The 10,595-nt window shown below is 40.6% G+C and overlaps 1 protein-coding gene across 4 annotated transcripts in view; it reads left to right on the top strand.

Moving 5' to 3' along the window:
* The window catches only part of lcmt1 (leucine carboxyl methyltransferase 1), a 12,615-nt gene extending 2,344 nt beyond the window's left edge, over positions 1-10,271 (top strand). For 2 of the 4 annotated variants that reach the window (XM_080789898.1, XM_080789899.1), the window contains 9 exons: positions 378-499; positions 742-818; positions 1,085-1,146; positions 1,629-1,731; positions 3,175-3,295; positions 4,073-4,174; positions 5,049-5,140; positions 5,420-5,517; positions 10,131-10,271. In XM_080789898.1, the coding sequence (XP_080646024.1) occupies positions 378-499; positions 742-818; positions 1,085-1,146; positions 1,629-1,731; positions 3,175-3,295; positions 4,073-4,174; positions 5,049-5,140; positions 5,420-5,517; positions 10,131-10,153 (800 nt within the window). In that variant the 3' untranslated portion in view covers positions 10,154-10,271. Of the gene's footprint in view, positions 1-377; positions 500-699; positions 819-1,084; positions 1,147-1,628; positions 1,732-3,174; positions 3,296-4,072; positions 4,175-5,048; positions 5,141-5,419; positions 5,518-10,130 lie in introns of all 4 variants that reach the window. The other 2 variants (XM_080789896.1, XM_080789897.1) reach the window with 1 other exon arrangement.
* Positions 10,272-10,595: the final 324 nt, after the last annotated feature.

Here is a 10,595-nt window from a genome sequence, read left to right as displayed (position 1 = left end):
TGAAGCCAACTGAACTTGATAAACTCTTCTTGTATTTTCGTTTCCACATCATGCATGGGTTTTAGGTCACAGTCGGGTTATTTTTTGTTGTTGTACACATTTACAAAGAGGGGGGGTGGGAGCGGGTTAAACAGCATCTGAACTGAACATACTAGCATACTAGTAGAAAATAATACTTATTTATTTGAATTGCTATTTTAGTCTGGAGTAAAACGGGTACACAATACATTTTGGGTCACAGATCTAATGTATGTTTGCGAAATACTACTCTATAACATTGTTGGACCCTTATTTCCTCAGCTGTGAATGAATAGATAGTCTCATTGGATTTGTTTATGTTTTGTACTTTAGTGTAATGCTTCTATCTATCCTGGCAGGATACTATGCCCGGGTTCGAGGAGTGAACCACCTCCTTGATGCGTTCATCAGAAAGACGGAATGTAACTGTCAGATTATCAACTTGGGTGCCGGTCTAGACACCACATTCTGGAGGCTAAAGGTACACATCAAGGCAGCCATGTTGACTGCCAGTCCAGAGCATGGTTATAGTAATACTATATTATATTAGTAATACTATAATAAAATATTAAGTATAACTAATTAAATAAAACTGGTACACTGCACTGTAGAATGGCAACAGAAACAAAAGTGAGGATATCAACCACAAATGGACCCCTACATCACCGCAACTAATTGAAGTTATGTTGGTCGGGGTGTGTGGTCTGTCTGTCTGTCTTACAGGATGAAGACCTCCTACCTAAAAAGTATTTTGAAGTTGACTTCCCAGTGGTGGTGGCCCGGAAGATCCACAGTATAAAGTAAGTGCTGTTGGCTTTTTGTGTTTGTAAAACTGGCAGTACCCATTATCAGAGTACTCAGAGGCCTGCCTATGACAAACAACTTTGGAGATTTATATTTGGGCATAAAAGACACACACACACACACACACACCCACACACACACACACACACACACACAGAGAGAGAGATATTCCTGAATTTATAGATGGGCTAGAGACCTGTAGTGGGAGACAGAGACAGAATTGTGATAACGGTCTGTAATGTTACTGTTTTTCTCTATTTAGGACAAAACCACCTCTATCAAAACCCCTCATCGAAACCCACTCCACGGACTCCTTATTATTAGGTAATACTTAAAACGCATTTCTAGTCATTCAAGAAAATATATGTTTAGATTTTTCTTTTTAAATGATGGTTGTTTTTTTTGGACAAGAGTGTGTAATGCGTATGAGAGACTTGAAGCTGAAGGCATGGCAAGGGGTAGAAAATGCAACACAGGTCTTTGGCCGTAGTTGAACCAAGGGACTGTGATACATTCTGAATTTATACCATTCTTATTTAGGTTTAATCTCTTCTTACTACTCTCATATTTTACAGCACTGGACCTAAACTTGTTTTAGTTTTCATGCACCTGATTTATTTATTCTTTTCTTTATTCTTTCTGTACACATGTATGAAATATATGCATGAATAAAATGGCAAGACACAGTTCTTGGCTGGAACTCTTTCAGAATATTCTCTCACATATGTGTGAAAATGTGTGCAATGCAATCTAAGTTAAATGAACACAGAGCGTTTTACTGCGTAGTTTTCTGCCTTTGTGTTCAGACAGCCATAGCCTTGACTCAGACCGATTCTGCATCATTGGAGTGGACCTCAGAGACATCTCAAGTCTAGACGAGAAACTCAAGAAGTTCCAGATTAACCCAGAGTGAGTTGAAATACATATCCCTGTTGGGCAGAAACCTTGCTTATACAGTATGTCCTAAATTATTACTAATCAGGAAATGGAAAAAATAATCTGTGTCAAAAGGTTCCTATGTGTAGTTATTATTTAGTTACTCATATTGCAGCTATATAGACGTTTTTGTTACCGCTGTGATCTGACTGCTCTGGTGTGTTGTCCTCTTAAAACATAAGCATTTGGCAAGAGTGAAGGGTCGCACTCAGAGTGACAAGATACATCGGATTGTTAATAATGGAAAAATATTAATATACGTTTCGGCTATCCAGCCTATAGCGTGTACTTCCTTTTTGCCAGCTGCTTGAAAGCGCCTGGACTACATTTGCTACTACCTCTAGTAGCGACTGTAGTAGACATGTTTTCACGATTGGCAGCCTCTTCTCTAGGCTGCCTCTAAGTCAATGGGCGATTTACCCATAAAATCCATAGTCTGAATGGCATATAACTCATACTCTGAATGTCCACAACGTGAAGCCGTGAGCAAGGCAGAGGCTACAGCACACTACTGATTATACTGTAACTGTAGATGTTCTTGCCTTTTCCAGGGAAATACTAAATGCAGCCTCTGGGCATGGAATGAAGGCCCTCCCCATATCCTAATCCTAACCTTAACTAAAATTAATTTAATAAACCTACACATAAACTTAACCCTACTAACAGTACAGTGAGGGACTTCTGTTGGGACTATTTTGAATTTAGAGATCATTACCAAAAATACTCTATACTGAACTGATCTACCCAACCAGTCTCCACAATGGATAATCAGCCACCTCTGGGATGTTATTTTCAGTTCTAATAGTCAATTTCCATGTTAAAACGTAAAAGCAGAATAATACCAGCACTCATGGAATGCCCTTCTGCCGGTAATTAGTGTGTTCGACGATATGCAAACATTATTTCATACAGAAGGATGGTCTTCCTGCTTTCAATGTCGCACCTCTAACGGTGCCCATGGTGGACTATGCATGGCAGGGGTGTCCTCTTCCCTGAGCCAAGCTTAAACCTGACCGCATACCAAAAAGTGCGTTTTGCTGCAGGGTCATCAGCTGGGTACCACCATTCATGGATGTTTTGCAACTTAGCCAGAACATCTCCTGGTGGCGGGGCAGTGAACAGGGACGTCTCCCTGACATCCCCTGCAGTGCAACTTATTTTGATGTTCCCTCATCGTCTAATATTGTTATTGGTCTTTTTGTTCTCTCCACGCACCAGCCTATGATTGCCCTCATATGATTGAACAATATACGGTGACATCACAATATGTGTATCTGTCCTTTCCTCTTCTGATTGGACAATATTCATATATAGGCAACCACACTTTCAATTCCCCAGGATTGCATCTTTCTAGTTGTTCCACAATGCCTTCCTCTTAAACATTCTCTTCTAACATCAAATTGTATTCTCCACCAGGCTACCCACACTGCTTGTGTCAGAGTGTGTGCTGGTCTACATGACCCCGGCCCAGTCCTCCAACCTGTTGCACTGGGCTGCAGACAACTTCCACACTGCCATGTTTATCAACTATGAACAGGTAAGACTTTCTGATGGTACAGAAGAGCACAGTGCGTGGGGAATTCTTCAACACACAGTGTGTTATAAAGATCAATAATGTGTGTGGAGAACGGTTCTTGATTACGGTTCTTGTGTGAGTTTGACATGCTCTGACAAAAGCTTGAGATTTGGCTTTTGAAAATGAATGTTTGACTGAAATTTGCAAACATCACAAACTTGGTTATAAGTCTTACATCTTCCATCATTTTGAAGTATGGACATTTTACATTCTTTCAGTTTCCTATTTTCCTTCACATCCATACATGTCAGCTTTCAGCTTCTTTGTTTTTGGTTTTCATATGTTGTTCAGGCTTGTTGTCATTCACCTGATAATCATGTGAACACCCAACATCCCTGTTTAGAGTGGACCAAGTACAAAAATACCCCATGTCCAATATACTACAGTATGTACTGTATCTATAAAAGGGTTTATTTGGATAACATTTCATTATCTCTGTGATGTACGTGTATTTACTACTCTACCACACTACCAGAGGGCGGCAGTGACTCTGATAGAGTGGCCGGTAGGACGGCCAGATGGGAACCGTGAGGTTCCCAGTCCGATTCCGGGCTCCCCCAGGGGGTAACATTCATGTCATGGCAGGGGGGTGTATTTGCACACCAAGCGGCCTCACGCTGCAGAAACCGTTGATAGGCTCCTGTTCTATGGGCCACATGGCTCAGACAGGAACCGCTGGTTCTCAAAGCTACTTTCTTCTCTTCTTATTTGGTATTCTTCTAAACTGTTTTAATCCAGGTGAACATGATGGATCGTTTTGGCTATGTAATGATTGAGAACCTACAGCGAAGACAATGTATCCTGGCAGGAGTAGAGGCCTGTCAGTCTCTGGAATCCCAGGTAACTCACATTATCCTCTGCCACATGAGCTGATCCAGCTGATATTGTTTCTCAGTAACTATAGCGCAGAATGCAGATTAGAAGAAGAGTTTTAAAGTGAAAACCTTTCTACCAAACTTTACCAGGCCTGCTGTAGGCATTGCTTAAAGGGATATTTCACTTTAAAAAAAACTTGTAATAAAAATAAAATAATAATAACTTGGATTTATATAGCGCCTTTCAAGAAACCCAAGGACGCTTGATCACTTTTGGTCATTTCATCATCTACTCAGGCTTATGTGAAAACCCCAGACAGTTTTTAAGTTGCTTGATTCAGTAATTAGATATTTGATACTAATTTTATCTGCCCCGCCCCCTTCCTATACAAACCCAATATAACTTAAAACTTCATTTTAACCATGATAGATTAATTGAAAACACCCAACCTATTTTCTGTTGACTGATAATGTCCTTCTAATACCCGTGGTTTGTCATTTACCGTTTTCATTTATTTTTAATAATTATTTTTGATTTTGTAAGGAAGAGGAGCTGGAGTTGCTGGAGGTTCTTTTCCAAAATAATTATTAAAAATAAATGGCAAACCACGGCCCCCTCACGTATTAGAAGGACGATATCAGTCAACAGAAAAAAGTTTAGGTGTTGTTCATGATTAAAATGGAGTTTTAAGTTATAATGGGTTTGTATAGGAAGGGGGCGGCCAAAATGAATATCAAATATCTAATTACAGAATCAAGCAACTTAAGAACTGCCTGGGGTATTCACATAAAGCCTGAGTAGACGTTAAAATGACCAAACATTTTAGACGTTAAAGTGTGTGTGTGTGTGTGTGTGTGTGTGTGTGTGTGTGTGTGTGTGTGTGTGTGTGTGTGTGTAGAAAGAGCGTTTTCTGAAGACTGGATGGGAGCATGCAGATGCTCTGGACATGATGACTGTATACAGTGTTCTTCCTCAGGAGGATATAATAAGGTAATCCAGTTCCACCTCATCCAAGACTTTTTTTAAAGGGATATCAGATTCAGTACTGCTCAGTTCCATCCCATATGGGTCCATTGCTGCATAAAATGTACAGCTGTTATGGGCATCATTCAAACCCTGTGAAAGGTCCGAACCTTCCTCTGGCTGTGAGCCTGGAATGTAAACAAAGATGTTCATATGTTCATTCTAATACATATAATTGTTGTCTCATTCTATTACGTGTACGTGTATTAGGTCTCATCCCATTTACTGTTTGTCATTTGCTCCCAGAATTGAACATCTGGAGTTCCTCGATGAGAGGGAACTGTTACAACAACTCCTTCAGCACTACAGCATCTGCTGGGCCACCAAAGACAAGCTTAAACTGGGTAAGGTTTTTCACGAAGCCTCGAAGTTAATAGGCCTACACATCATGTGTGTGTTTGCATAATCTATCTCAGGGCTACTCAATTTAAGATGGCTAAGGGGCCACTCAGCAGAATACCAAAAGTCCAAGGGCCACAAGCACAAATAATGTTGGTCTTATATTGGTTTTTTAGTCAGTGATTTTCTAACACTCTATGAGTAGTCTAAAAATTGAGGAAACACAGAAAACGGCCTACATTTGCATCTAGGAAAGGCCAAACCTCATTGAACAACATTATTGTCATGACATGGAATCAATTGATAATGAATTGAAGTGACAAAATAGGTAAGAGGCCAATAACTACTGAAATTTAAATAATAACAGTCTACCGAAGTTATGAAAACTATTTTGTTTTCAGGCTATCTGGATATAATCACAAGGCTCTCTGGACATACATTATTCCAAATCAAGAAACAGGCTTCATTCACCAAATGTAATAGTAACAATAGTAGCAATAAGTCAGAAAATAAGGCAAAATACTCAATTTAAATATAGGCCTACACTTGAAAACAGGGGGATGAAGGGGGAGAGATAGAAGGAGAGAGAGAATTACTTGCTTAACTTGAGTCTGCATTTTGGCCACTCCTCAGTCGTATCTATGGAGGTTGCTGTGCATTCGCGCACAGCAACTGCTTGTCACTGAGAGCGTTGTGCTGTTTTGACTTGATAATGTTGATAATTGTTGAGAAGGCACTTTCACATACATAGGTTGATCCGAAACGGGTCAGCAGAATCTTCTTTGCACAAAACATGCTGTTTTCTTTACACGCCCGTAACTTGTTTTGCACTTCCTCATACAACTGTGTCTACCGAAAGCGAGCCGATCTACAACTGCTCAACGTGTCGTGGATGCATGCTGCAGCTGTGCTTGTGGACTTGTAAATCGACATGACACAACGCGCCCACTTTTTGTCAGCAAGTAGGGTAGAACAAACAGCTCAGTAGTGCATGATCGCATCGTGTGGTTAGAAACGCTAGAAATGACTTTCCATACTGAAAGCACAACAAAAATACTTTTTATAGCACTGATCTATCTACTCCAGGGGGTTTCAACTGATTATGAACCACTGGTTGGGGACCACTACCCTGACTAAGAATCAACCTGGAGACCACTGTTGTGTTGGGAGGGGGATATGGGCTTGGTGTGGGGGGAAAGGCTTGAAATGAAATATTGTCCGTTAAGGGCTTCATTTAATTTGTTAATTTGAGGTGAATTAAATCAAGCCCTTAACAGTCATCATTTAACTGACATTTGCTAGTGGCCCAGAGCTTTCCCTTTCTAAATCTAAAAGATTCTAAATCTTCATTTTCCTACACCAAAACATTCACGGACCACCAGTGGTCAACGGACAACCAGTTGAAAACCCCTGACATACAGCCGCGTCAATTGCCAAAAAGAACAAAGTATCCGGGACAGACGAATAGATCTACAAGCTTACACATTATGTGGTATACGCTATACAGTAGGCTTGGAGAGCTGCTCGTTTAATGTTTTGGTATGTGACACTGTCATACTACGGAGTATAAACCAACGAGGCCTAGCTTGTTTTAGTTGGCTTTGCTTTTTCTTATACCTTTAACATAGCAGCGTACATAATCATCTTTCTTGTTGTATTACTGTAATGTTTGTGCAATGTTTCACCAAGTTCTTCCACCAAGTTCTTCCATCACTATGCTCGATTCGCCAGATAATGTACATTTAAAACCTTAAATATGACTGTATAAGTCAGACTTAATGATCTAATTATTGTAATATTGTTACTTTATTTAATTTCCAAATAATTATAAAAAAAGCTGATTGAAGCATGATGGAACTCTTCTCTGATGGAGGGACTTATTGAAAACAAAACAAAACTCCTGATAACTGTTTCATTATGCTCTGAACCTGCCTTGTAATGCGGTCTTGGCCCTGCTGCTTTGCACACTTCAGATTCAGCGGAAGGCTTTGCTTAGGTGTTTACACATGAAAACACAGGGCTGTCAGAACTGTCAGTGTGGCTGTCAGAGCCGTGAAAGACGAGGAAGACAAAACAAATCTAAAAACTAACTATTCATCTGTAAATAACCATTGTTTTGCTCACACTGTTACAATCCATCCAGTGTTCTAATACCGGTCTAGTGACCATTTATAAACACATTATAAAAACAACCTATCGCATAGAAAGGAAAAAACGTCCAAACCTCCGTCAGAAATTCTCTGCGTCGCAGGCGATATCCAGGTATTAATTTAACCATCTGCATCTGTTCCAGTAGTGCTGCTGGCTATAGAGCGTCGCAGTCCCGCCCCCTTTCATAACGACACCAGGCCCAGGAAATTTATCTCAATGCATTTTTCCCATAGACATTTCAAAACGTATTTATTTAAAGACCTTTTAAGCGTCGTACGAAGCCAACTCTTGTCGTGACAAATCATGACAACACACACAATATTTTGGACCAAACAAATAATCACAAAGAAGAAAAACAACAAAAAGTGTTGTAACCACCCTACAACTGAGAAAGGACAAAGGGGGCATGGCTCTTCCCTGTTTAAGAAATTACTATTATGCAGCCCAGATAACTCCTCTGTTATACTGGAGTAACAGGGGGTATAAAGCGAGATGGAAGGAGTTGGAGCTTGGTCTAGTTGCTGACTTCCCTCTGCAGGCTGCAATAGGGGACAGGGGTTTGGCGGACCGATTAGAGAGGATCAATAACCCATGGATAAACCATACGTTAAATGTGTGGCAAAAGGTTGTGAGGTCATGTGGTTTAAAAAAAATGTTGAAACTTTTCAGATGGTGTGCCTTCGACACAGACTTTGTCCCAAATAGAGGCGACATTAGATTTAAGTCATGGATAGAGAAAGGAATCACAACTTACATGTCATTTATGCAAAGAACTGAAATTGATAGTTTCAGATCAATACAAGTCAAACATGATCTGGAACAGGCTGACTTTTACAGATACCTCCAGGTGCGGCACTATATCAATCAAGAATGCAAATTCAAAGAGTTTTCTGCAGTTGAATCAGAATTCTTTTTCATATTAAAGTCAGCTCTCACAGTGGAGCCAAGTAAGTCCATCTCTGAGTTATATGGCGCCATTTCAGATGCTAAGAATGAAAGCACGTTGTACATCAAAGAGAGATGGGAGAGGGACGCAGGAGTTGAACTCTCAGAGGAAGTATGGGGAGGGATCTGGGAGTTCCAGTCTACCTCAACTTGTTCTATGGACTGGAGAGAGCACTGTTGGAAAAATATTATTAGATATTTTAAGACCCCATACCAGGAAAAATACAAAGGGGACGATAGGCTGTGCTGGAGGCAGTGTGGGGCAAAGAAAGCCAACCACTTCCACATTTTCTGGGGGTGCCCCAAATTGGGGGTGTTTTGGAACAATATTCACAAATCACTGTGCTCAGTATTTAATACTCCAATACCTTTCAACTTCACAACCATGTACCTGGGCCACATTGAATGTCTTAACCAGTCGAGATACACAAAGCTACTGCAGATTCTCTTGGCAGCCAGCAAAAAGTCAATAACAAGAAGATGGCTATCCCCAATCACACCCACAATGGACGATTGGCATGGAATAGTCCTAGACATCTTCAAAATGGAAAAATTAACATACATGTTAAGAACTAGATTAGACAATTTCTACCAAATTTGGAACAACTGGATTGTGCATATTGCCCCCCTGAGAGCGGACTTCGTGTAATCTCACTGGTTCATTGCCTGCTGTTTGATTGTATAAATATAAAATGTATAAGACACCTCTCCTCCTCTCGTGGTCGAAGACCAAAGCTATATTGTTTTTGTCCCCCTCAGCATAAATGTATATACTTTAGTTGTTGTTGTTTTTTGTTTCTTATGTCTTTTTCCGCCCACTCTTTCTTTTTTCTTTGTCCTCCTGAAATGTACCACCTGAAGTATTACTGACGTGCCTGTCTCTGTTTGAGTGTGGACTCGATGTCTTATATAGGAAAAAGGACTATACTATACAGAGACATTGGAGATGTTGCCACATGGAGGGGGGATGAGGGAGGGAAGAGGGGTGGGGAAAAAAAAGAAAAGAAGAAAATCTTGGGAACTGCTCTTATATCGTTTGTAGAAATGCTATATGTACAATTATACTGCACTTTCCGAATAAAACAAATATTATAAAAAAAAAAAAAAGTGTTGTAACCAGACGCTTTTTTCTAATTCTTCGTTTGTTGTCATGATTTGTCACGACAAGAGTTGGCTTTGTCCGTGGCGGAAACGTCTTTAAATAAATACTTTCTGCAAAGTCTATGAGGAAAATGAACAGGGATTTATTTTCCGGTTCTCAAGGGGCGGGACTGTGACGCTAGTGTACACTGCTTCAGTCAGAGCAAATAACGCAAGTCGTGGTCCGTCTACCGTTTATTTATTTATTTTTTCGGTTCCAACTGATGTCAACCAAACTGAACTGTCAGTTCTGGTGTAGTATGCATCAGGCTTTATTCATTCAACCTTTCACCTCTTCCACACCGATCGGACTAGCATGGGGTCATGCATGCTTTATACTGTCCCTGGAGCGTTTTACTGTAAGCATGTTTTGTTTCCTCAGGTCTGTCACAGGTGTCGTTTTGAGTGTGAAATCAGAGTGCTGGTCGATCGGTGCGCGCCACAATCAACGATTGCCGTAGGAAGAGGAAGGAGAGGCACACGGAAGAGGAAGCCGTCTTCCTCCGCCAAGCTTGTCCTCTGGAAGCAGTAAACGTGTGGATTCTCTAAGCATCAGCCGAAATGGCCCTCCTTTGTTTTTCTTTGCGTCCCTGAAGTGTTCGCAGCATGTTCTTTTTTTTTTTTTTTTTTGCCATGATTAAGAGGGGGTGATTTACGTGATGCTACAGAGGGTGGGACTTGGAGCGTATCCTGTATGAAGGAATGTGTCAGATCTTTTCTAATCGCAGGATGCAATCTTTTCTTTTATTTAACAACTCGTGAAATATTAGTTACACCTGCCTAGCACTGAGTAGGACCCCCCCCCACCCCCTTTGCTGGCTGCTAGGACCACTGCACCAACAATAAT

The sequence above is a fragment of the Protomyctophum bolini genome (genome assembly GCF_963924005.1).
Source record: "Protomyctophum bolini genome assembly, chromosome: 18".
In the NCBI taxonomy this organism is placed as follows: Eukaryota; Metazoa; Chordata; class Actinopteri; order Myctophiformes; family Myctophidae; genus Protomyctophum; species Protomyctophum bolini.
The sequence above is the reverse complement of the archived record's forward strand: the minus strand, read 5'-3'. Positions and strand labels throughout refer to the sequence as shown.